At 42.5% G+C, this 26,440-nt stretch overlaps 1 protein-coding gene across 1 annotated transcript in view; it reads left to right on the plus strand.

The window, feature by feature from the left end:
* Positions 1-26,440, plus strand: part of LAMB1 (laminin subunit beta 1) — a 76,891-nt gene that overhangs the window by 20,331 nt on the left and 30,120 nt on the right. Inside the window, exons 8-20 of the mRNA XM_005910921.3 lie at positions 1,445-1,647; positions 4,252-4,372; positions 6,172-6,360; positions 6,629-6,808; positions 6,945-7,057; positions 8,425-8,504; positions 19,271-19,406; positions 20,677-20,835; positions 22,124-22,251; positions 22,459-22,582; positions 22,943-23,147; positions 23,788-23,931; positions 24,130-24,361. Coding sequence (XP_005910983.1) covers positions 1,445-1,647; positions 4,252-4,372; positions 6,172-6,360; positions 6,629-6,808; positions 6,945-7,057; positions 8,425-8,504; positions 19,271-19,406; positions 20,677-20,835; positions 22,124-22,251; positions 22,459-22,582; positions 22,943-23,147; positions 23,788-23,931; positions 24,130-24,361 — 2,014 coding nt within the window. The remainder of the gene's footprint in view (positions 1-1,444; positions 1,648-4,251; positions 4,373-6,171; positions 6,361-6,628; positions 6,809-6,944; positions 7,058-8,424; positions 8,505-19,270; positions 19,407-20,676; positions 20,836-22,123; positions 22,252-22,458; positions 22,583-22,942; positions 23,148-23,787; positions 23,932-24,129; positions 24,362-26,440) is intronic.

Consider the following 26,440-nt stretch of genomic DNA (forward strand, 5'->3'; position numbering starts at 1 on the left):
AACAGCGGTCAATTTGAGGCTTAGATGTCGTTAAATATGGCAGGAGAGCTCGAAGGGAGCACAGTTGCTCTTCTGAGGACTTCCACAGAGATCAGCTCAAGGGTTTCTGAATACTCCAGCTGCTCTTCAAGTTTGTTTTTTGGCCTCTTGTCAATAGGCACTTGTGCTCGTTCTGTGCAGGAGAAAATGCTGGCATTCAGAAATTCCATTCAGCGAAGTAGTACCACAATTTCTCTGTTTAGTTTTTGCTTTTACAAAGAGCCTAAGTTGAATGCATGGCCTCATAGACTTTCTCTTTCAACCCACAGCTATTTCTATAGTCTTCATTGTATGCCGTGCATATGTTATAAGTATTTAAAATTGTATCTAGGCTTTGAAAGTATCTGATGTATTGGGCAAATGCCCCATTGTCCTGTGTTGTAAATTGTAAGAATCCATCGACAGAAATGAAAGAAAAGCTCAGAAGCAGTTTCAGGCTATGGAGCTAAAAGGGAAGGGCAGGTAGACTGTTTAGTAACTCATGTTTAGCAACTTAGTGGTTAATGAAAATACTGATGGAGAAGGCTATATGACTGTTGCTTTATCAAGTTACTAGAGAATGTAATTGACGGCCCCGCTTCTGTAATAAGCATTGGTCTATAAACCCAGGAAAAGGAAGGAAAGTTCAAATAAGAGACATTTCTCTACAAGAACCTCTATTTAGGAAAGCAATCTGCCCCAACATCCCAATACTAAACTCCTTTATCTTCATGCTACTGTATTATATTGGTAATTATATTGGTAAATTGTATTGTAAAACAAGGATCAAAAAAGGTGTAGGTTGTAATGGTGCTTCAAAACTTGTTTGAGATGGTCAGTCCCTTGATTATGGTTATCCTATCATGTCAAATCGATTTTAGTAACTTGTATTTCATCTGATTGGTGGGAAATTTCAGGTAGCATTTTTTTCCCTCCAGAAATAAACACAAACATGTTTTCTAACTATCTTACAATAATAATGACAATTAGGGTGCTTTGATAAATTCTTGCCCACCTAAATGGAATTTTCTGATTTTGAGACTAACACTAGTTGCTGTGGGAACCCGATGGTATTGCAGTAGTGTAGATTACTGTGTGCCAGTGGCTTCTGGCAAGCATGCAACTGCATTCTTAAATTTCTCTACTTTCACACTTCTTTCTGCAACATCAGTCTGCCAACAAATCCATCACAGAATATATGTTCTTGCTAAATGGTGATGAGAAGAGAGTAACCTTTCTTCCAGAGACTGTCACTTTAGGCTAAACTTTATTATTACATGCATCTAGATCATGAAAGGGAAGTAAACTTTACATAAGCTATTTTTATTTGTCATGTGTTTCTATAAAGAAGAAAAGTGTTGTCTTAATTGCAAACAAAGTCTTGCTTCTTTGATCAAACTTTTCATCTTCTTGGTGACCTTCGTAGATCTCTTAAAAATTACCAACTTGAGGATCAAGTTTGTGAAACTACATACTTTGGGAGATAACCTTTTGGATTCCAGAATGGAAATCAGAGAAAAGTATTATTACGCGGTTTACGATATGGTGGTTCGAGGAAACTGCTTCTGCTATGGCCACGCCAGCGAGTGTGCCCCGGTGGACGGAGTCAATGAAGAAGTAGAAGGAATGGTAAGTACGTGCTCCAGGAAGGCTTCTCCTTTGTACAGGTGATTCTTAAAAGCAAATTGAAGCTAGTCTTAGCGTAAGCCTTTTTATTTTGAGTTTGTCCAGACTCCCTTTAAATTTAATAGCCTTTTGTACCATTCCAGTGGTTGATTTTTTCATTTTCTGTTTGCTGATTTTCTTGGACTGCAAGAATGTGAGGACTACTCGTTTCACAAACACTGAATTAATTTTTGAAAATTGTGGCTGCAGGCTGCCTCTATGGTATACATTTTATACAACAAGGATTAAAAACTTTTCTCAACTGACAGTCCAATCGTGAGGAAAGATTAAAAACCACAAGCATTCCAGCCTTCATGCCAGAAAGCATAAATTGACACCAGCCCAGAGAAACTGGAAATTTGAACTTAGAATCACGGCTTACCATTTAGGAGTCAGTGGACTTTGTATCTTGATCTCCAAGTTTCATTCTTTTCCCACTTTTATGCTGTGTTTTCAAATTTTTAAAATTAGTTTTAATCAGCGCTTCCTTGCTTTTCAATGTTCTACTGTGCAGCAAAGTGCATCAACTCTATGTATATATATACACGTGTGTGTGCTAAGGTGTTTCAGTTGTGTCCGATTCTTTGTGACCCCATGTGATCCTCTGTCTGTGGAATTCTCTAGGCAAGAACACTAGAGTGGGTTGGTATGCCCTCCATATGTGTGTGTGTGTGTGTATATGTATCCCCTCTTTTTTGGATTTCCTTCCCATTTTGGTCACCACAGAGCACTGAGTAGAGTTCCCTGTGCTATCCAGTAGGTTCTCCTTAGTTACCTGTTCTATACATAGGATCAATAGTGTATATATATCAATCCCAAACTCCCAATTCATCCTACCACTCCTCCTTGGTGTCCATACCTTTGTTCTCTGCCTCTATTTCTGTCTTGCAAATAAGATTATCTATACTTTTTTTTCTGGATTCCACATATATGCATTAATATATGATAATTGTTTTTCTCTGTGTTTTCAAATTATGTAATTTTAAAAAGGGGGACTTGGATACTTGCCAGATGGATAAAGTTAGGGTGTTTTTCCAGTTTCTAAATGAATTGATAATTCCTGTTAGAAGAGACCAGAGTTTCAGTCTTTTGCCAAAGGGTCTTGAGTAAGTACATGGCAAATGGAAATTCACATCTCGCTTTCCTGACTGTGCACTGGGGCTTGCACTGGACCATGGGCCTCACTTCTGGATGAAAGGTGTGCCTTGCTTAGTTGCTGTTGACCTTTTCAAAGAGTGTTAGTCCTCACCTACGAAGGTGAAGATGCAGGAATGAGTGTGTTCAGTTGTCTAAAACTTCTGCCTTCTCCTTCCTCCAGTTAGAACTTTTATTGCACAGAGAAAGTTAAATTTTTAACAGAGCCTAAAGGGAGAAGAGATCCTTCTGATCTTATTGTTCCATCTTACAGAGAATGCCGGGTAGATGATAATTCTTCTCAGTGTAACAAATCCTGTGTGTAGCTAACCTCTTGTAGTCCTGTCACCCCCATGCATCTAATGGTACATTGTACTCTTGATTCAGATGCTATAGAGTCCTGTGGTGTGGGCTTTGGGACTGTTTTTCAGTCTTTGCAAAATCACCTTATAATTAGAGGATTTTAGTCTGCTAATCACACTCCTGTCGAGGTGGGTTCAAGGTGGGCCTGTCTATCCTGTTTCTAAATTCCATTCTGTAAAAACTAGTGTTAGGTGAGGGATGGGCGTACGTGCATATTTGCTGGGTAAGAAGAATTGATTTTTCATTGATGTGCCTCAGGGGCTCGAGTGACAGGTGGTGTGTGCAAAAGAACACATTGTGGGCCCTTCCTCAAGCAAAATAATCTGCTGCTTTTTCTGATGTTTTATATTTTTTTCCTTGAAAATGTAAACATGGCAACTGATTAATTCTTAAAATCTCATTTTGGGTTGAAAAAATGTTTTTTAAGTGCTGAGCCAGAAGTCAAAAACCAAGCAAAGCAAGCAGAGAAAACCTGTCTTTTGTATGGTGTGGGGTAATGGTTGCAGGAAATTGAATTGGTCCTGGTGATGTATACACATTTAGTTCTCCATTATAACTTTTGTTGATTCGTATTACACTAATTTTTTTAAAACTTAAAAAAATTCTTAAATGGCTAATTTTGCTCTTCTGTGTTTTTTTAGATCAATACTTCAATAAAAATATTTATTGAGTACCTATTAAACAGTAGAAACTGTTCCTAGAGATGGGAATTAAAGCCATCAAGACAGGACTCACAGTGGGAAGGGACAAAATAAAAACAAAGCAGGACTTTTCCTGATTGTTCAGTGGTTACTACTCCATTCTATCGCTGCAGGGGCCATGGGTTTGGTCCCTGGTCTGGAAACTAAGATTCTGCATGCCTCTTGCAGCCAAAAAATAAGGGGGAAAAAAATTAAAACTGAAACAGAAAATTAGAAAATAAAAACAAAGAAACCCTCATTGTAGTGAGGTAGAGATGAGTATGAAAAAGGTATGATATTTATGACTATGATATTTTCCACTGCTTGTGGGGAAGGTCTGGCCATTACTATATCTCTTACTTGGCTCTTTCCTGTTTTTGTAACTTTCAAGGTTCACGGACACTGCATGTGCAGGCATAACACCAAGGGCTTAAACTGTGAACAGTGCATGGATTTCTACCATGATTTACCTTGGAGACCCGCTGAAGGTCGAAACAGCAATGCTTGTAAAAGTAAGTTTCAGGCAGGGAATTCCCTGGAGGTCCAGTGGTTAGAACTCCAAGCTTTCACTGCCAAGGGTAGTGAAAGTCCCTGGTTGGGAAACTAAAGTCCTGTAAGATATGCAGTGGTACCAAAACAACAAGAAAAAAAGAAGTAAGTCTTAGGCAAAGGGATGTTTTGAATCAGTTCAGACCCCAGGATCCATTTTCTGAGTAGACGTGCTATAATAGTACACTATTTTGCAAAAGGAAGAAAAGTTACTACCCTTTTCCCAGCCTCGCCCTAATACTCCTAGGAAGCCATTATCCACTCAAATTAATCAATTAGCATTTATTAAGCAGCTCCCATGTGTTTGGCAGATGTTGTGTGCCACCTGTAACATTGCATTTTTTTCAAGGCCAGATGACTGAGAAAAATGAATGAAAACGATGTTGTGGTGGATCCATAAGGTCTAAGAGAGATGGAGTACTTGTCAGCCTTGTTCTGTGCCAACCCAGGTGCAGCCTGTGGCCTCCTTCCATCCATCCATCTGCCATCCCTCCTGGTGCTATTCTCTGGGCAGAGGGGAAGTTTGAAAACCACCACCCTCCCCACCTCACACAGTGATGCTGATAGATGATCATCCCTGCAAACATGCCTGCCTCTGACCCCACTGAGGACAGAGGGGCTAGGAGTTCAGAAACCAGTGAGGGCTGGAGTGGTCAAGGTTTTTGTTAGTAAGGACAACTAGCTGGGCCCTAGCAAGTAGTTAGGATTGTTTAGATAAAGAGAAGAAAGCAGGGGGAAGGTGGAAGGGAGTTCAGATAAGGAGAATACAAAACACAAGGCTCCTAGGACATTCTCATGATACCGTGGTTTAATTCATGATTCCATGGTTCCAGGGTTTAATTAAACCAATGCATCCAAGGCAGGATGACACAGTCCCTCCCTTTAGGATGAATAAGACCAGTTGTAGAGCCCTTTGAGAACCCAATTGAGTTAAGCTTCCTTGTGAGAAGACAAGAGGAGTTGATGAGGATAGTTGAGCACGAGAGGGAGACGGTTAAAGCTGGGTTGGACCAAGAGGACTCTGCCAAACAGGCTAGAGGAGAAACAGACTGACCCAAGAAGACTGGCTTGATGGCTGTTAAGGGTCTGATTCATAGAGCCTAGCCTAGGGTGGTGGTAGGAATGGGGAAGAAGAGAACACAGCCTTCATACCATGTTCCTCAAAGCCAAGAGCCCAGACAGGCTTCCCCAGGAACATATCGCCTAGAAAACCCTCTGTAGTGATGTATTCCTGTCCTACTCTGCACACAACCCAAACGAGTCCTCCATGCAGTGCAGCCTTCCTGTGGGTGAGCCTGTGAGGGGACTTCCCTCAGAGCTTTTACACTTTTTATAGCCCATTCTCTTCCAAAGAGGGCAAATGAGGTTATTTCATAAAGATCACACTTGGAAGGTTTCCAGCATGGTTTAGGATTTAAACTGATGGCATAAGCAGATGTGTTTTTTCCACCGCCAGTTCCTTCTTGTTAGTTGCCATTTTGCCTGAACTTCATCCCCAGTTTCCAAAATGAGCTTCCTTCCCACCAATCCCATCCTCCACTGGTTTTTCTTGTTCAGTCCCTTAGTTGTATCTGACTCTTGGTGACCCTGTGAACTACAGCATGCAGGGCTTCCCTGTCCTTCACTGTCTCCCAGAGTTTGCTCAAAATCATGTCCATTGAGTAGGTGGTGCCATCCAACCATCTCATCCTCTGTCGTCCCCTTCTCCTCCACTGGTAAGTAGATTGAAAAGATTTTTCCTGACGTAGATCTTGTTTTGCAGAGTGTAACTGCAACGAACATTCCAGCTCATGCCACTTCGACATGGCGGTCTACTTGGCCACTGGCAACGTCAGCGGAGGGGTGTGTGATGACTGTCAGCACAACACGATGGGGCGCAACTGTGAGCAGTGCAAACCGTTTTACTACCAGCACCCGGAGAGAGACATCCGAGATCCTAGTCTCTGTGAACGTACGTAGGAGAAGGTTATGGTGGGGCGGGGAGAGGCGGGTATCTGTTTGGGTCACCTTTCAGCTTGAATAGTCGAGTAGTAACCATCCTCCTCTCAGGACTCAGACCTAGCCTTATTTTAGCCGCTATATAGGATGCTGGGAGTGGAAGTTAGTTGGTAATCCAGTCTTCTTTAATCTATTTTTGTGAAATTTGGAGGGATGAAGGGAACATAGGTGTTTCTGCAGACACACACATTGTGTTACCTGGTGCTTCTCATCCTTCTTAGAATGTACATGTGACCCAGCTGGTTCTCAGAACGGGGGAATCTGTGACAGCTACACGGACTTTTCTGCCGGTCTCATTGCCGGTCAGTGTCGGTGTAAATTATACGTGGAAGGAGAACATTGTGATATCTGCAAAGAAGGCTTCTATGATTTAAGCGCTGAAGATCCATTTGGTTGTAAATGTAAGCACTTGTGTTAAAAAGTTTGGGAGTTCTCATGTGTACGTAATTCCCATTTTACCTGGCAATTCTTTATCATGTTGATGACTACAGACTCACTTGGCTTGTGTTTCTTTGCTTCATTTTATCTTTAACCAAGCTTGTGCTTGCAATCCTCTGGGAACAATTCCTGGCGGGAATCCTTGTGATTCTGAGACCGGTTACTGCTACTGTAAGCGTCTGGTGACAGGACAGCATTGTGACCAGTGTCTGGTAGGTAAATCCTAATTACATGGGATGGGTGGTTTGTGAATGTGTTCCAGTAGAGAATGATTTTCACAGTTGTTTTGTAGGTTCTGCCTACAAAACACCCTTTTATGTAAATCATAAAAGCCACTTGTAGACAATTCACAAAAGAGAAATTACTAATGAATAATTTTGTCAGGATATTCACCATTACTATTAGAACTGTAAAGTAAAACCAGAGTGAAGTACTGTTTTTACAGACAAAACTAACAAGTTTTTTTTTTTTAATGGTAATGCCGACTAATAAGTGAAGTCATAGTGAGAGGCTGGTACTCGAGTGCTGGTGATGAAAATACAGATCGGCTCATACTTTGCAAAAAGCATTTTGGAGATGTGTACCCATTGCCTGTAGAAATGTGCATACCCTTTGACCCAGTAATTCCACATCTGGGGATCTATCCTAATGAAATAATCAGAAAATTGGTCAAAGATGAATTCACTAGAAGACTCATAGCATCTTTTATCAATAGCAAAAAACACTTGGAAGCAACAGTAGGGAAAATATTTAAATAAATTTGGGGGTTTCTATACAGTGTGATGGTTTCCCTGCTGGCACAGCAGTAAAAAAAAATCCACCTGCCAATGCAGGAGACACCAGTTTGATCCCTGGGTTGGTAAGATCCCTTGGAGGAAGAAATGGCAACCCACTCCAGTATTCTTGCCTGGGAAATCCCATGGACAGAGGACCCTGGTGGACTACAGTCCATAGGGAAGCAAAGAGCTGGACAGGACTTAACAACTAAGCAACAACAAAACAGTATGATATTTTGTTGCTATTGAAAATGACGGTAACACAAGGGGGAAATGCTTATGCTGGTGTCAAAAAAAGCCACAGGATGTGAGTAGTATCTTGATTATGTAGGGAAAAAGTTCATCAAGAAAAACAAAATCTGGAAGGAAGTAGACCAAAAGTTCACTATGGTGATCTGGAGAATATTTATGAAGGTAATTTTTTAAATTATTTTATGTCTTTTAAAACATTCTTGTGATTGCTTTCATAATTACTGACTTACTGCCAGAGTAATTCTAAAGAAAATTGGCATATTTGCTGCCAGCTCATGTTAATTTTTGGATGAAGGTTACTTGCAGGGCAAAGAAACTGCTCTGATCTGGGGTTACCATGTGGCTACGTGCAATCTTCTCTGACCCCAGTGACCTGCAGCTTGCGGTTCTCTATTCTAGAACACTCATGCCTTGTGTAGGCTTTCTGCTTTCACAGTGCAAAAGAACGTTTGGTGGAACATCGTCCAAAACACGCCATAACTTGTCTCTTGCTGGGTCTATTGTGTAATTACAGGAACCCCTCTTTAGATGTTTAATCTTTTGTTCTGCAGCCAGAGCACTGGGGCTTAAGCAACGACTTGGATGGATGTCGACCTTGTGACTGTGACATTGGGGGAGCCTTAAACAATAGGTGAGTGGAGCTGCTCAAACACTCTTGCGCTCAGTCATCCCCAGGGTCCTCATGACCTCTAGGACGAGGTGACGCTCAGTGTTTTCCTGAGAGGCAGAGAACATTTACCTTTGCTTTGAATCTGTGATAATCACTTTTACCTGTGTTCTGCTGCTGCTGCTGCTAAGTCACTTCAGTTGTGTCTGACTCTGTGCGACCCCATAGACGGCAGCCCACCAGGCTCTCCTGCCCCTGGGATTCTCCAGGCAAGAACACTGGAGTGGGTTGCCATTTCCTTCTCCAATGCGTGAAAGTGAAGTCGCTCAGTCGTGTCCGACCCCCAGTGACCCCATGGACTGCAGCCCACCAGGCTCCTCCGTCCATGGGAGTTACCAGGCAAGAGTACTGGAGTAGGGTGCCATTGCAAAGATTTTTAAAGATTGATTCATTCCAAGAGTTAGCTTTGAAGCCTTCTCTAGTCTGTTTCCTGGTTTTTAATAGTGTTACTTGTTTTGTATTTTACTTTTCTGGTCTGGTTTTTTTTTTTTTTTTTTTGGTGACACAGCTTATGGGATCTTAGTTCCCTGACCTGGGATTCAACCCGGGCCATAGCAGTGAAGGTATTGAGCCCTAACCACTGGACCGCCAGGGAACTCCCTTATTATTTTTTAAATTATAAACACAGTACATGTCCATGGCTTAAAAAGATTCAGACAGCTCATGTAGGTATCCTGCCTTTTTTCTCCACTGAGTTCCGTTGCCTTAAAGTGCCACTGTTAGCAATTCCTTGTATGTCTCTAGAAAATAAAAATGGTGCTCAGAATACATCTTAAAACTGACAATTTCTTTCCTCTCATTTCTTTTGAAATAACATGTTGGGTGTTATTTTTTAAATAGACAGTACAAAGAAATAAAAATTGTCCAGGATTTCCTACTTAGTTGTACAAACTTTTTTTATAAATCAAAATAATATATGTATGTACGTTACTCTGCAACTTGCTTTTTTAATCTAGAGATCTGTTTTTCATATCAGCATCAATTTTATCTCCCTTTTTTTGTATTCTGTCATGTGATAGTGCTATGATTTATTGATTTTATTATTATTATTATTTTAAATGTTGTAGAGACTTTCCTCGTGGTTCAGTGATTAAGACTGAGCTTCCACGGTAGAGTGTGTGGGTTTGATCTCTGGTCAGGAACTAAGATCCCACATGGCACGTGGTGCGTTTGTGGTTAGTATCCTTGTGGATAATCTTGATGAATGTTTGTAGACATGTCTATAGATTGGATTCCCAGTGATGGAACAGCTAAGTCAAAGTACATGTGTATTTTCTATTTTACTGGAGATCTCAGGTTGTTCTCCAGACAGATGGTGCTAATCTGTTTTCTTCTCAACTGGTTACAAAGTACTGTTTTCTCCCATCTCCACCAGCAGCTGGTATCATCAAATCTTTTATTTTTCACCAATCTAAAAGACAAAAAGTGGAGTCCCATTTGATTTGTGTAAGGACTCTTTCCATTTTCTTCTTCGTTATTTCTTTTTTTTTTTTTTTTTTTTTTACAACTTTCAAGTACATTAATGAAAATTACATACAATAATTTTAGGGACTTAAATATGTTGGCATTCCTTGAATCAATGAGATATGATACTCTCCCCGAAATAATCAAAATACACATTTTGGCAAGATGTTAAATTTGTGGGAGTTGGATTTATTACCTTTGAGTCAGAGAGAATTCTGGTCTCTGTGTGTTACTGGATCAGATTCAGAACATCTGGTAAAAATAGTGTAAGTGACTGTTGGGAGGATAGACAGATGTTTCCTTGTGGCCTTGAATCTTGCCTGGGAGAATGTGCTGAGTTCATTGAGTAAGCCTCATGGATTCAAAAACTGACTCTCTAACAAGAAGTTTTCCCAACACTGTAATAGTCTACTTGGGAAGGAATGAGACTTTAAGCAGCAAGAACATGTTCTGTTTGGCCTCTGTAGTTGATTTGTTCTGTTCCAGATCATGTAGTAAACTCTGGACTGCACGTAGCCCTCGGAACTCAGGGTGAATGTCCGTTCTTAGAAAACCGCCAGAGGGGAGGAAGCGAGGATAAGTCCATAAATGCGGAAAGAGACCAGTTGCTCCCTCTGTTAATGAAATCAGTTCTGACTTTCCTTGGTGACTCCCAGAACACATGCTGATAAATCATTCCTTTAGTAACCAAGTCCTCAATTCAAAGCTGTCATCACTACGAAAATCCTTCTTAATTAGAGGAAAGCAGCACACTTACTTCTCCAAATTATGTCCTAAACTCAGGAATGTCCTGTTCCTAATGCCGTGTCTCTGTCTCTTCCACACCATGCTTCCTGTCTCTAAATCCACCCACACACAGCCCCTGGCCTACCCTTCCAATCTCCTGCAAAACCGTATAAAAACCAGAATGTGCTAGTCAAGAGTTTGTGAAGCAACACATTTCAGTCAAGTTTTGTTTTTGTCTTTTTTATTGGAGTATAGTTGATTCACAGTGTCGTGTTAGTGTCTGCTCTACAGTAAAGTGAATCAGTTATACATATATCCTTTAGTGAAGCTTTTAAAGCGGGTAATTTGATCTTTCTAGGGTGATGGACGAGATAGCTGCCTTATCTTTTGGCATCATTGGTAGGGAAAAAAGAAACCTTAAAAAAGCCTCTAGTCTTGTGATTCTTCAGTATTTTGTAGTGATCCTGTTCGTTTTTTTAATTTATTTATTTGGCTGCCCCAGGTCAGAGTTGTGGCACGTGGGACCTAGTTCCCTGACTCAGGGATTGAACCCAGGCCCCCTGCATTGGGGGTGAGGAGTCTTAGCCACCAGACCACCAGGAAAGTCCCTGTAGTGATCCTTTTCAAGGCTGTTTTTTCCCACAAGGACTTTAAGAATCTCACAGGGGTGATAGAGGCCCTGCCTTCTAAAGCACTTAGAGTTACACTTTCTGAATTGTTTTGTTACAAGCGCTCAAATATCTTCCACCTGACAATATTACTTTGCTCTGCCTCAGACCCATGTTGAATAAACATTGATCGAGTCAAAGAATTTGAGAAACTAGATTTTTATGATATAAAAATCAAACGCACTCTTCCTGGGAGATGCAGTCTTTAAATCAATCCCAAACATTCCTTAGTTACTTTGGCCAGGGCCAGAGTAACTGTAAAGTCATGAAGTGGAAAAAGTTTTTTAATGTTTTTGTTTAATGAGCCGAATGACTTTTGGTAGTACAATAAAAGTGTAGTAATCCATGTCTATTATGTTGACAGCTAGTCTCAACTTTTGAATATTTTAAAGTAAGATCTGATTTGTTTAAATAATGTGACTCAAGCCAGGTTAATGACGTTTTGCCTAGTAGATGACCCACTTTAATGAATAAATAAGAGTGCGTGCTAAGTAAATGCTACTTGCAAATATTTAAAAACACTGAAAAATATAAATATCTTGGCAGCATCCTTTGTAATTATTTCATCAGTGTAGTTTAGGACTTTGGTATCTGGCTTGAAGCCCACCACTTTTTTGAAGACCTCTCCTTCCTAGGCTTAAGTCCCCCAACCTTCCTTTGATGTGAGAACATGTTACTTCTGCATCTGTATTAGCACTGATTCTGCTTTGTAATAGCTGCTTGTATTTAGAAGATCTCTTTGAACAGGGATTGTGTCGTACCTGTTTTTGCATCTCCTTTTGTCCCCAGCATAGTGATAACGTGCTCAGCAAATGAAGAACTGAAATTTATTGTACTCTGAAACCAGAGCAGAAGTCAGTAGATATTTTCATCAGTGTATTGAATGATCCTGATGTATTAATTAACCCTTTGTTAATTGCTATGGCAGCTGGGCATAGAGAGGTTATAGAACATAGGTCCTACTCTTTAAAAAAGTATTCTATTGGGGGCGGGGATTGGTTGAGGGGATGGAAAAGCTACTCTGGATAAAACGTATGACACTGACTGCTCAACACTGTGGAACCAATTCTTATTTGTAATCCGAATTTTGGAGATTTCAGTGTTGAACAGAGGAGTGGGTTTTGTCCTTTAATGTTTTTCTTTTGCTTAACTTCTTAGTAGTAAGGTTGAGATTGCACAGTATTTTCCCTGCTTATCACTGTTTAAATGAGTTTTCCTTCTACTAGTCCTTAATTTCTACATTTATGAGAAATCTGTTTTTGCAAAATGATGTTTTAAAAAATTTTTATTTTATGAAAGTATAGTTGATTAACAATGTTGCATTAATTTCTGCCGTACAATAAAGTGATTCAGTTATATGTGTATATATCAGATCAGATCAGTCGCTCAGTCGTGTCTGACTCTTTGCGACCCCATGAATCGCAGCACACCAGGCCCCCCCTGTCCAACACCAACTCCTGGAGTTCACCCAGACTCATGTCCATTGAGTCAGTGATGCCATCCAGCCATCTCATTCTCTGTCATCCCCTTCTCCTCTTGCCCCCAATCCCTCCCAGCATCAGAGTCTTTTCCAGTGAGTCAACTCTTCGCATGAGGTGGCCAAAGTACTGGAGTTTCAGCTTTAGCATCATTCCTTCCAAAGAAATCCCAGGGCTGATCTCCTTTAGAATGGACTGGTTGGATCTCCTTGCAGTCCAAGGGACTCTCAAGAGTCTTCTCCAACACCACAGTTCAAAAGCATCAATTCTTCGGCACTCAGCCTTCTTCACAGTCCAACTCTCACATCCATACATGACCACAGGAAAAAACCATAGCCTTGACTAGACGGACCTTTGTTGGCAAAGTAATGTCTCTGCTTTTGAATATGCTATCTAGGTTGGTCATAACTTTCCTTCCAAGGAGTAAGCATCTTTTAATTTCATGGCTGCAGTCACCATCTGCAGTGATTTTGGAGCCCAGAAAAATAAAGTCTGACACTGTTTCCACTGTTTCCCCATCTATTTCCCATGAAGTGATGGGACTGGATGCCATGATCTTCGTTTTCTGAATGTTGAGCCTTAAGCCAACTTTTTCACTCTCCACTTTCACCTTCATCAAGAGGCTTTTGAGTTCCTCTTCACTTTCTGCCATAAGGGTGGTGTCATCTGCATATCTGAGGTTATTGAGATTTCTCCTGGCAATCTTGATTCTAGCTTGTGTTTCTTCCAGTCCAGCGTTTCTCATGATGTACTCTGCATATAAGTTAAATAAACAGGGTGACAGTATACAGCCTTGATGTACTCCTTTTCCTATTTGGAACCAGTCTGTCGTTCCATGTCCAGTTCTAACTGTTGCTTCCTGACCTGCATACAGATTTCTCAAGAGGCAGATCAGGTGGTCTGGTATTCCCATCTCTTTCAGAATTTTCCACAGTTTATTTTATGGGATATTATGGTGTATCCCAGGATACTGAATATAGTTCCCCAGGATACAGTACGACCTTGTTGTTTATCCGTTTTGTATGTAATAGTTTGCATCTGCTAATCCCAAACTCCCAAAGCATCCCTCCCCTACTACCCACTCCCTTGGCGACCACAAATCTGTTTTCCATATCTGAGAATCTGTTTCTGTTTCATAGATAGGTTCACAAATAGATTTGTGTCATATTTTAGATTCCACAAATGATATCATATATTTGTCTTTCTGTCTGACTTACTTCACTTAGTATGGTAATCTCTAGGTCCATCCGTGTTGCTGCAAATGGGATTATTTCATTCTTTTTATGGCTGAGTAGTATTTCATTGTGTGTGTATATATATACACACACCACATCTTTCTTCATTCATCTGTCAGTAGATATTTAGGTTATTTCCGTGTCTTGGCTATTATGAATAGTGCTATTCTGAACATAGAGGTGCATATATCTCTTTGAATTACAGTTTGTCCAAGTATATTCCTGGGAGTAGAATTGCTGGATCATATGGCAGCTCTGTTATAATTTCCTGAGGAATCTCCACACTGTTGTCCATACCGGCTGCACCAATTTCCATTCCTACCAACAGTGTAGGAGGGTTGCCTTTTGAGAAGTAATCTTGGCCTTTATCCTTTGAGGAAAAAGTAGGGCTTTATTAGGTTTCTGTTGGTGCCATAACAAATTACCACCACCACTTAGCGGCCTAAAGCAACATAAATTTAAGACCTTACAGTCTGTGTTTCCACCTGCAGGCTCTGGGGAGGCTCTTTCCTGCTCACTTGCACTGTTGGCAGAATTCAGTTCCTCTTGGTTGCAGGATGCAGTTCCCATTTTCCTGCTGGCTGTCAGCAGAGGGCCGTTCCCACCTTCTTGAGGTTGCCCACATTCCTTGACTCATGACCCCTTTCTTTGACCTTCACAACCAGTGACGATGGGTCACATCCTCCTCGTGGGACAGCTCTGATCTTCTCCTCTGCTTTTAAGGATTCATGTGATTTGCTTGGGTCCATCTGGGTAACCTACGGTAATCTCCCATCTCAAGGTCCTTAAGCTTGGTCCCATCAGGAAAGTCTTTTGCACCACATGAGGTAACATGGCCATAGAATCCAGGGGTGAGGACATGGAGGACATGGGCATCTTTGGGAGCCATTTTTCTGCCTGCCATAGGCCCTGATTTATTCTGTTTTATGTCATTACTTTACCTAACTGGCCCAATGAATTGCATCTGTATCTAGTTGCAGATAAATTGGTGAAGGGAACTTGTATAATTATCAAGGGTATATTTCTATCTGAAATGATTTTTGCTTGAACACAGGAAAGAACAATGATATATAATAAATCTTTGTCTCCACTCTGGAGGAGGCGATATTTGAGCTTCCAGTGAAGGCACAGATGGGATGAGTGTGGCGTGGTAGAGACCTGGTCTGCCCTTGACCGTGTCTGCTCCCGTCCCTTCTGTCTTCTCTGGGCCACCTCTGTCCTGGTGTCCCCTCAGCTCCTCACTCAGATGAGCATTGTCTTTGCTCTTAGCTCTGGGTGGGCACTTCCTGCATTTTATTTTGCTATATTGGTCAATTGCTCTTTTTTGTTTATACCACCAATTAGATTGGAAGTTCTTTAGGACAGGGACAATTTTTTTCTCCCCTTTTTCTTTCTCCGTTTCATTTTGAGGGAAATAATGGACTAATAAGGAAGAAAGGATTTGTTCAGAAGAGAATTGACAGAGGCTTTCCCGGTGGTCCAGTGGTTAAGACTCCATGCTTCCATAGCAGGGGGCTCCGGTTTGATCCCTGTTCGGGGAACTAAATCCTGCATGCTGCACAGTGAGCCAAAAAAGAGAGAGAGCTGACAATGAACTGAAAGGGGAGAGTATCAACACCAGGAAGCACAGCTGCCAGGGCTAATATTTGCTCAGTAAATATTTATAAAAGAGTATGAGTGTGACTCGGCTAAAGCCAAGGACGGGCACCGGGAAGAAAAGCAGTTGTTTTCAGAGGAGAGGTTATAGAGGCTGCTGGAAGCCAGGTAGAGACACCATGACTTGGTAGAAGAAGAAACAGTGGTAGCGTTTTGTGTTGTGGGCTTTTGTGAAGTGATGAAGGTGGGGCTCTGGGAAGACTCATTTGGCTGCGTAAAAGGATGGACAGGGCGGGGGGGCAGAGAGGAGCTGGAGAGGTCAACTTGGGAGTTGAATAGAGTGACAGGTGTGGAACGATGACGTAGGGTACTAGGGTAGCCACAGTGACAAGAGGACATGGCTGAGTGGAGAACCATCTTGAAATAACATGTGTTGTATTAAGGATAAAGGAAAGGGATGATTATGTCTCACCTACATCAGAAATTTTTTTTAATTGAAATATAGTTGATTTTCAGTATTGTGTTAGTTTGTGCTGTACAGCAAAGTGATTGTTATACATATATACAGTCTATTTCATTATGGTTTATCATGGGATGTTGAATCTAGTTCCCTTTTCTGTACAGTAAGACCTTGTTGTTAATCCATTCATGTAACAGTTTGCATCTACTACCTGCAAATTCCCAATCCATCCCACCCCACCCCCCCCCCTTGGTAACCATGCGTCTGTTCAACAACAGAGGAATTTTAAATCTGCTGATAGAAATAGCAGAGCTGAAGGTAGATCAGTGTGTGAGGTGACGAATAGCTTGGGACAATATGAATTAGAGGTGACAACTGGACAAATCATGGAAATGCCCCACGCATGACTGAAGGTGTACAACCAGAGCAAAGTTCTGAGCGGGTGAGGGCCACCTGCTTGGGGGCAGGTAAAGCCTTTGGTGAATGAGTTCACCAAAGGAATAAGTGTTGAATGGGAGCCACACCTACTGGCGACAAGAGTTCAAGTGTGCAGACACGGGCGTGTGGCTGCGGGGGCCGACATGAGGGGAATTCCCTTCACAAGGTCAGGTTCTCATGAGTTGTTTCTCCTTTAGAATTGTGCTGCAGATAACAGTACTTCAGGAGTGTGCCCACCTCTCCTTCCTTACCTTCATTTGCTTGTTCTCTAGTGGTGGATAGCATAGAAAGGATTTGTGTGTGTTCTTCTTGGGTGGTTCATGTTTGAGACATTTGTTCCCTCAGTAAACATCTGCTGGGAGGAAGGGATTTTCTTTTGTCCATATGATGTCATGCCTGATGCCTGAATTTTGGAAAATGGGTGTTGTTGGTTGGATTATGTTTAAAGAGGGTTAGATCCTAATTGGAGCAAGCTTTCTTCCTCTCTGGGAATAGATTTAAAGTAACAATTCCAAATCGTGTCTTGATTTTAATGAAGTAAAGATGGATCCATGTAATTCAGGGTTTTTTTGTTTGTTTTTTTTTATTGAAGTATATTTGAGTTACAATGTTTTAGGTGTCCTGCAAAAATGATCCATATATATATATATATATATATATATATATATATTCTGTTTCAGATTCTTTTCCATTATAGGTTATTACAAGATAGTGACTATAGTTCCCTGTGCTATAGGTTCTTGTTGTTTCCCTATTTTATATATAGCAGTGTGTATCTGTCGATCCCAGACTCCTAATTTTTCCCTTCCCCTCCTCTTTCCCCTTTGGTGACCATAAGTTTGCTTTCTGTGTAATTCAGTTTTATCCTGTACATAAACTCCTGTTACCAGGGAAAAAACAGACAAACGTAGGCTGAGGACCAAATGAGTATGTTACAGTTGAGGCCTTTATTACCTAAATAATGACCAATAACACAAAAGCACTGTTTCCATTAAATAGTATTTTTCTTTTTAAAATTCAGAACACCTATCTTTCATGCATTTATTTCTTGAACCAATGTTTGGGTGTGTCTATGTGCTGAGCACTGGGCCAGCTGGGGGGTCGGGCAGGGTAACTGAGGTGAGTCAGGCACAGTCCAGGCCTTCAGGGAGTTTCCTGTCAACTCAGGGGTTAGGTAGGTCTATCAATAATTGTACAACAAGAGAGAAGGTAATAAATGTCTTAGTACAGAGCACAAACAATTGAGGCCTCAGAAAGCACCATTTGAGAACAGTAGAGGGAGGGAACCAAACAAGCCTTCAGGAAAGGATGATGGTTGAAAAATTAGGAGAATTTGAAGACACAGTGCTCAAATGTAATGAAGCCTACTTCAGGACCAGCTTAGTTGTTGACGTTTCTCCTGCAAGGAGGTGATGGCGTGAAGGAGAAGGTGGTTCCTTCTATGGGATGGGGAGTGACAGTCAGGAAACACGATGCCTGAGCTGAATCTTGCGAGAGGAATGGGTGGGTCTTTGCTGGGTAAATGAGGGAGCGGGACATTCCAGCCTGCAGGAACAGGAGAAACAAAGGGAAAAGGTCATGCGTCCCCCAGCGCCCTGGAGAAACTCAGTCGCTCAGTGTGGTGGGAGAGGTGAGGAGAGCCAGAAAGGAAGAGGAGGGCCAAACTGGGGGGCAGGGGACAGTGGGACCTGGCGCACTGCCCCAAGGCCATCGTGCCTGCAAGTGTTATGGTTAATGCATCTCAGAAAGGTCATTGGGGCAGCTCTGGGGAAGGTGGAAGTTCTGGTTGAAAGTTGGAAGACTGGCAATAAGGATACCAGTTGGAAGACTTTACCTGCTTTTACCATGAATGAGAGAGGGAAGAAAGGCATAGCCTAGTCAGTGGGAAGTGGGCAGAGACACCCAAGATGCTAGGAGGGGCTATCACAGAATTTGGCCCTTGATTGGTTACAAAGAGGGAATCTAGAGGATACCTTCTGATTTCTGACATGGCTGATGCAATGGTGGGTAGTGTCTTCTCCCAAGGCAGGGATTGGGTGCTGCCCTCTTGGATCCGTGATTAGCCTCTGGGACCACTGAGTTGGAGCTGTCCTTCTGAGAGTTGGATATTTAGATGTCAGGCCCAGGAAAGGGGTTGTATTTGCCAAAGAAATATGTTCTTGCCAATGTAAGAACATATGTGATAGCTACAGAAACACTGCCATGGCACATATGGAGCAGGGGAGAGCACAGGGGAGAGAACTGAAAGGCCAGGTTACTGAGACCTTTCAACCTCAGGTGCTGTGCTTGGTTACTCAGTTGTGTCCAACTCTTTGTGACCCCTATGGACTGTAGCCTGCTAGGCACCTCTGTCCATGGGGATTCTCCAGGCAAAAATATGGGAGTGGGTTGCCATGCCCTCCTCCAGGGGAGCTTCCTAACCCAGGAATCAAACCCAGGTCTCCCACATTGTAGGCAGATTCTTTACCATCTGAACCACCAGGGAAGCTCGGGAGTTTGGGATTAATTGGTAGGCAGTGTTTTTTCCATGTACTTACTTTCAGAATGGAGTAAGAATACCCTCCTGAGTATTTCACCCTATTTACCGTTTAATGGCAAACATGGATCTGCTTGGTTCACTGATGGATGTGGTGAGCACCGCTGACCCTCTCTGCTTCCTTGCCAGTTGCTCTGCAGAGTCGGGCCAGTGCCTATGCCGACCCCACATGATCGGACGTCAGTGCAGTGAAGTGGAATCTGGCTACTACTTCACCACTTTGGATCACTACATCTACGAAGCAGAAGAAGCCAACTTCGGGCCTGTAAGTAGGGGTGTGCTTGCCAGGTGGATAAAGCAGAGTGGAGGGGGGCAGTAATGTGATACACACATTTTGTAAAGAGACTAGGTAAGGAGCATCTTATCAGTGAGCATGAAGCAAGGATCAGGACCAGGCCTTCTTGAGAATAGTCCTATTTAAAACTAGGTAAATCCATCACTCAGAAAGACTTCAAAACATTCAGTAATAAGGCTATTTGTGTTTTTAAGGGGATTGGTTTTTCGGTGTGTTTTTTTTTCTATTCTCTACTGACACTCCAAAATTATTGAGCTAGTATAGTTAACATTCAGAGTATATTGTTTCAATTTTCTATTGCTGTATAACAGCTATCCCAAAAATTAGTGGCTTAAAATACATGTCTGGCACTTCAGCTGGGGTGGCAGAAAGAGCTGAAGGCTGGCTGAGCACCGTTCTCCAAACAGCTGTCTTGAGCTTCTTCACAGCGTGAAGAGTAGTGAGACTTCTGCCACGGCATCTGCCTTCCAAGAAGGAGGAAACAGAAACTGCCAGGTCTCTTAAGGTCTGGGCTAAGAAGACCCAAAAGGTCATTTTTTCACATTTTGCTGGTCACAAGTCACAAGGCCAGACCAGATTCAATGGCAGGGGAACATAGTTTACACCTCTAGATGGTGAAGCCACACCCACTTTCATTATAGGTGAGGACAGACTTCATCTTTGGAGGTGACTAATCACAGGTATTGTATGTAATCCTGTGAACACACTCGAAGTCACCCTTGAGTTAAGCAACTCACATTGATCCATTCTCAATCTCATTGACCATCAGAATTCACTCATCAGTAGTGAACATTCATGACTGTATCTCGTTTCCTCATTTGTACCTGGAGCTTGAAAGAAATGCCAATGAGGATGACAGAAATACACCCATAGATATTGGGCTAGTCTTGTAGAAATGCAGAACATACCTGGTCACTCCTAGGCTTGCTCATAACAGCATTTGGGATGTTCTCTTTCCTTCCTTCATGCTCATTCCCCTGGTTGTATCATAGAAGGTATATCCTAAGCCTTAATTCCATCTCCAGTGTCTCAAGACTACTTCAACCTAAAAACTAAAAAGAAACCAATTACCTGTTTATATTCCAAAAAATTATAGAATCTACTGGGAAAATGTGGCTGCAAAAAAAAAAATAGGTTTCATATCTACAGTTTCGGACCTTTGGGTGCCTTCAGATTTCTTTAACTGTTAACATCAAATTCCATTTCAAGTAAAGCATCACGCCTGTTCCCTTGTCCTTAGGGGGTCAGCATAGTGGAACGGCAGTATATCCAGGACCGGATTCCTTCCTGGACTGGAGCGGGCTTCGTCCGAGTGCCTGAAGGGGCTTACTTGGAGTTCTTCATCGACAACATACCATATTCTATGGAGTATGACATCCTAATTCGCTATGAGCCACAGGTAACCCCTCATTGGACTAATGGGGATTGGGGGATACTGGTAAAAGTTTTTCTTCTAATGGACACTGAGTCTTTGTGAAATGTGCAGGCTGCCTTGGAATAGAGGAACCTCTCTGACTTTCTATCTTCCTCGAAAGTAAAAATATACATTTTTATTAAATTCAGTTTCACAAACATTTAGTGATCTCTTTGTTAAGCACTTAGTCTTGCTGAGAACTGAGGTGGTGATGAGAACGTGCTGGGTCCTCTTCTTGCCCTCATAGCCTGCCCTGCCCAGGGATGGACACGTGTCCCTAACTGGCATCAAAGGTGGAAAGTGTAAGAGCAGAGACACAAGCAGTGCTGCAAGATGAGAGGTTCATACCAGCCAGACTGCCCCGGGGCTGCCAGGATGTTTCCTTAAAGAGTCAGTTGTAGGTCTTAAGATGGAGACAGAATTTTGACACAAGCGGAAGTGAGGGATAGCATGAGCAGCAGATGGAGGGGTGGTTGGAGTGTCCTTCCACAGAGAAAGGGTGGTTGGAGAGGCTGTTAGAAGAAACGCTGGGATCAGTAAATGAAATTGGAGTCTGTATTAACAGGAAGCTTTTGAAGGGTTTTGGACAGGGGATTGTCTTTAAGCTGTGGGTTTGAGTGTTCTTTTTTTTAATCTTCTTAATTTTTGCTTTTAAGTCAGAGAAAGATAACCATATGATACCATTTATATGTGGAATTAAAATATGGCACAAATGAACTTATTTACACAACAGAAATAGACTCACGGACAGAGAAAACAAATGTATGGTTACCAAAGGGGAAAGGGAGGAGGGATAAATTAGGAGTTTTGGAGTAACAGAGGCACACTGCTATATATGGAACACTGAAACAATAAGGACCTGCCATATAGCACAGGGAACTATATTCAATATCTTATAATAACCTGTAACAGAAAAGAATCTGAAAAAATAGATATGTGTGTATATATAACTGAATCTCTTTGTTGTATCCCTGAAACTAACACAACATTGTAAATCAACTATACTTTAATAAAAGATAATAAAGTGTGTTTTAAGGTGGATGGAAAGGGATATTGGGAGAGGCAAGGAGAGCTATGGGAGGCTGTTTCAGTGTCCAGGTGAGGAGATTTGGGCTGAAACTGGGGTAACAAGCCAAGAGCGTGGTAAGAGGGAAGGGAAATGCAAGCGAGTGTTTCCCATTTAAACTTGGCAAAAGATAGGTGGCTGGAGACTTCCAAACAGGCAGCAGCAGGCCAGCGAATCGTCCTTCTGATCCTCTGCTTCTTACTCTAGCTCCCCGACCACTGGGAGAAAGCTGTCATCATGGTGCAGCGGCCCGGCAAGATTCCAACCAGCAGCCGGTGTGGAAACACTGTTCCCGATGATGACAACCAGATGGTGTCCCTGTCACCTGGCTCCAGGTCAGTGTGGCAGCGGTTTGCAGCTCAGTAGAACCAACATGCAAATTAATTATTTTGCTGGTGTCTCACCTTGTGAGTTGTACAGTAACCATTTCAGAACCAAAACCAGACACAGACTATTCCTTCCTTTGGGATCTACGGGGAGCTTTGATAGATTGGATGCTTAAAGGTTGACCTTTGTTATTTTTCTTTTCTGTTTTGGGGCAGGTATGTGGTCCTCCCCCGCCCCGTGTGCTTCGAGAAGGGTGTGAACTACACGGTGCGGTTAGAACTGCCACAGTACACCTCCTCGGACAGCGGTGTGGACAGCCCCTACACCCTGATTGATTCCGTAAGTGGAGGTCATTTCCGATGCGAGCAGGGAGGACTAGGCAGACAACGTGCATCTACTTCCCTAGAGGGCTTTGTGGAGGATCATGCTGAGGAGTCTTTCCTGCCTCCAAGGTTACTTTGCTTGTTTACTTTAATAAAACTCCACCCTCTGGAAGACTCTACTCAAGCTGATCCTTCCTGAAAATAGGAAGTGTCTGAACAATGACATTTCAAAACTCATCAAACTATGTAAGGGGTATCTATACTTTTTCTGGCAAGAATGTTTTAAGAATGAGAAGATTTCCACTTGACGTTGATTTGCGTTAATTGGTGACCCCAGACAGCCACCTAAGAACAGTGTGTTCTGGTTTCTTCCTAGCTTGTTCTCATGCCATTCTGTAAGTCACTGGACATCTTCACCGTGGGAGGCTCAGGAGATGGGGTGGTCACCAACAGCGCCTGGGAAACCTTTCAGAGATACCGATGTCTAGAGAACAGCAGGAGCGTTGTGAAGACGCCGATGACTGATGTTTGCAGAAACATCATCTTTAGCATTTCTGCCCTGTTGCACCAGACAGGCCTGGGTAGGTATCACTGCTGCTGCTTGTGCCCCTTCTTTCTCAAAAGCTCCGAGGACACTTGGCATCATGAGATACATTGGCAGGCATGTCTGATAGTTCTTTGTTAGGCATACAACACAAAGGAAAGAGTGTCTCAACTGCAGTTTATGTTTGTTTTTTTAAGAGTGTGTTAGTGATAAAGCACCTCTGACAGTGGACTCAGTCATCGAGAAATACACAAAGAGTAAGAGACGAGGGAAAGGTCCCTGAGACTTGCCATATGCAGGGCAGGAAGTTGGAATGAAATCAGAGGAGCATCCCATAACTGAAATAGATGTTTTGCTCTTCGAAAGGTCACTGGCCTTTTGTTGAAGATCCTATGATATTTGAGCTTTGAAGGCAAAGAGAGAAAACATTAGTGACCTCCTTCCTAGAAAAACTGATTTTATCTGTCAACTTGCTCCTGCTGCTTCCCTCACACCCCTCTGAGGGAAGATAAATGCTTTAAATGGGAATTCTGAATGAGCCGAGATGCCCACGAGGGGTCAGGGAAGAATCTGAGCAAAAGGACAGGCCAATGCAGAACTGGGTGGGATGTGCTGGGCTATCGCTGTGGCAGGCATGGCTGCCCTGGGTTATGGGCTCTTGCCTGTCTTCCCTGCAGCTTGTGAGTGCGACCCTCAGGGCTCCTTAAGTTCCGTCTGCGACCCCAACGGAGGCCAGTGTCAGTGCCGGCCGAACGTGGTGGGAAGAAGGTGTGACAGATGTGCTCCTGGCACCTTTGGCTTTGGGCCCAGCGGATGCAAATGTAAGTTGACCGGAAGAACTGTAACATACTCATTCACATCATAAGTCATGCAGCTTCAGAAGGCATGCTGCACCCCGGAAATTGATCACAGAGGCCCATGAGCATTCTACACTGAAAGGAGGGGGCCAGCCTGTATAAGAGGTGTGTTTGCATTTAACCAGTTTCTCAACGTGGTCCCTTGGTTGCCTATTTCTTCAGCTTGTGAGTGCCATCTGCAAGGATCTGTCAATGCTTTCTGCGACCCCATCACTGGCCAGTGCCACTGCTTCCAGGGGGTGTACATGAGGCAATGTGACCGGTGCTTACCCGGGTTCTGGGGTTTTCCAAGTTGCCAGCCCTGCCAGTGCAACGGCCACGCCGATGACTGCGACTCAGTGACAGGGGAGTGCTTGAGCTGCCAGGACTACACCACAGGGCATAACTGTGAGAGGTATGTGCCGCCTCTTGAAAGGAAAGAGAACAAGGTTGTTTTTGACTGAGCAAACAGCATCTTAGACAAACCACAGAATGACTCTCTACCAGGCTCCAGGTTGCTCATTCATTTCTAATCCCCTTGGTATTTTCTAGGAACTCATTCATTTATCTAGTACAGACTTCGTTTACAGCTTCTGTGTGCCAGGCATTGTTTGAGGGCAGAGGGCGATACAACAGAGAACAAAACTGGCAGGAATCTGCCCTCTTGAAGAGTCCTTCTAGGCTGCACAGCAATCGTCTCTGGCTCGGCCAATTCTGGCCTAGGGTGAGAGTTGTGAAATGTTAATTCCTAATTTGGGTCAAAGTAGAAACCAAATCCAAACGGGGATTAGCCACTTTAATGGCTTTGTTGATCACAACGTTTTATGCAGCCAGCGTTTCCAGGAGCCCATATAAAATGTGCACAAGTAGGTCTGTTCTCCAGTTGCTGCTGCTAAGTCCTTCAGTCGTGTCCGACTCTTAGCGACCCCATGGACTGCAGCCCACCAGGCTCCTCCTTCCATGGGGTTTTCCAGGCAAGAGTACTGGAGTGGGGTGCCATCGCCTTCTCCAGTTAGCAGATGTTAATTGAACAATTATTATGGATGTAGTGCAGTGCACCAGGGATAGGAAGAATGGGACATAGAATATGCCTCTAATTATATTATAGCCCAGCTCAGTAGGTAAGAAATAGTCTGTATGAAGAAATTACATCCTGACTTACATCATTTGTTACTAATTTAAAAAGGCAGACATGCTCTTAGAATCTGCTGTTTTGGGAATACTAGTCTCCACCTTTCACGTCAATAAACCTCTCCTGATATCCACCCTCTATGGTACTTTTGTTTTTAAAAAAATATTCAGCAAATGTTCAGTCAGTGCAAAATTTTCAATTTTAGTGAAAATTGAATATGTGATTACAGCATGAGGATGTACAGGCAGCAAATACACGGCTCTTGGTTGTGTGCTGGATGGTATTCAAGAATTTACTCCTTAGAGTAAAAGTCAAGTGTTTCCAACCACAAGATTGTGCTGTAGAAAGATAGGAGACAGTTAGATAAGATTGAAAGGAACAAATTAATGTATTGGTGTCATTTTTCGTTCTCTGCATTTGATTTTTCATCACCATTGTTTCAGTGGACATGGAAAATAAATTCAAGACAGACAGATGAGAAAATCAGATGAAAAGGGTGAAGAAGGTGGGGAACACTGGTCAGCAGAGGTGATTGTCCACAAGGCTGATGTGAAATCATATTTCTAAAGCGTTCTGATTGCTTGCAGGAGAACTCAAAAGGATGTAGGAGGAGGAAGGGTTTTCAGCCCTAGTTTGATGACAGAATTTCACTGAAGTATTTCAGATGCCACTATTTAGTTTGAGCTGGTTTCCCATTCTCTTCCTCTTCTCGAGATGGTCAACTCCAGTCCTGTGATTTTAAGAAGCTCTGGACTCAGATTACTGCCAAGGGGATTAGAGAAGGAGGAGGCAGGAAGTGAACACTCAGTTTCAATCATGATGTGTTTGGATGTATTGCACCTAGAAATGCCTCATAGGAAAATTTCTCAAACTGTTGCACAGAATTGCTTCATTCCTGTTGATTTCCCAGCATGTAATTGGGACATATGTTCTTGTATTGTGTCTGTGTCTAATAGAAGGTTAATGCCCTCTGAACAACTTTCCCCTTCTATTTCTTCATCCTTCCCCACTCCCCATTTAAAATAATCCTCTGCCTCAAAAAGAGAAAAAAGAAAAACAAACTGAATTAGAAGTTCCAGGCCCAATTCTGCTCCTGACCTGCTCTATCTTGGGTGATTTAGCTCACCTCTCTGAATATCCAACTTTATGATAGTAGGATAACTAAGTTGGATTAGATGATATCCAAACTTCCTTCAAGCTCTTATGCTATAGGAAATTTAACACGTAACTTAATTATCAGTCATGTTGAAAAGCGCCTTGGCATACTAAAAGAATTCCTTGCTGAAAGTTGGGAGGCTGAATCCAAATTGTGGCTTGTTACTAACTATTCATTTGAGCTTTGCAAATCATTTCTGCTCCCTG

Source organism: Bos mutus, chromosome 4, assembly GCF_027580195.1.
Source record: "Bos mutus isolate GX-2022 chromosome 4, NWIPB_WYAK_1.1, whole genome shotgun sequence".
In the NCBI taxonomy this organism is placed as follows: Eukaryota; Metazoa; Chordata; class Mammalia; order Artiodactyla; family Bovidae; genus Bos; species Bos mutus.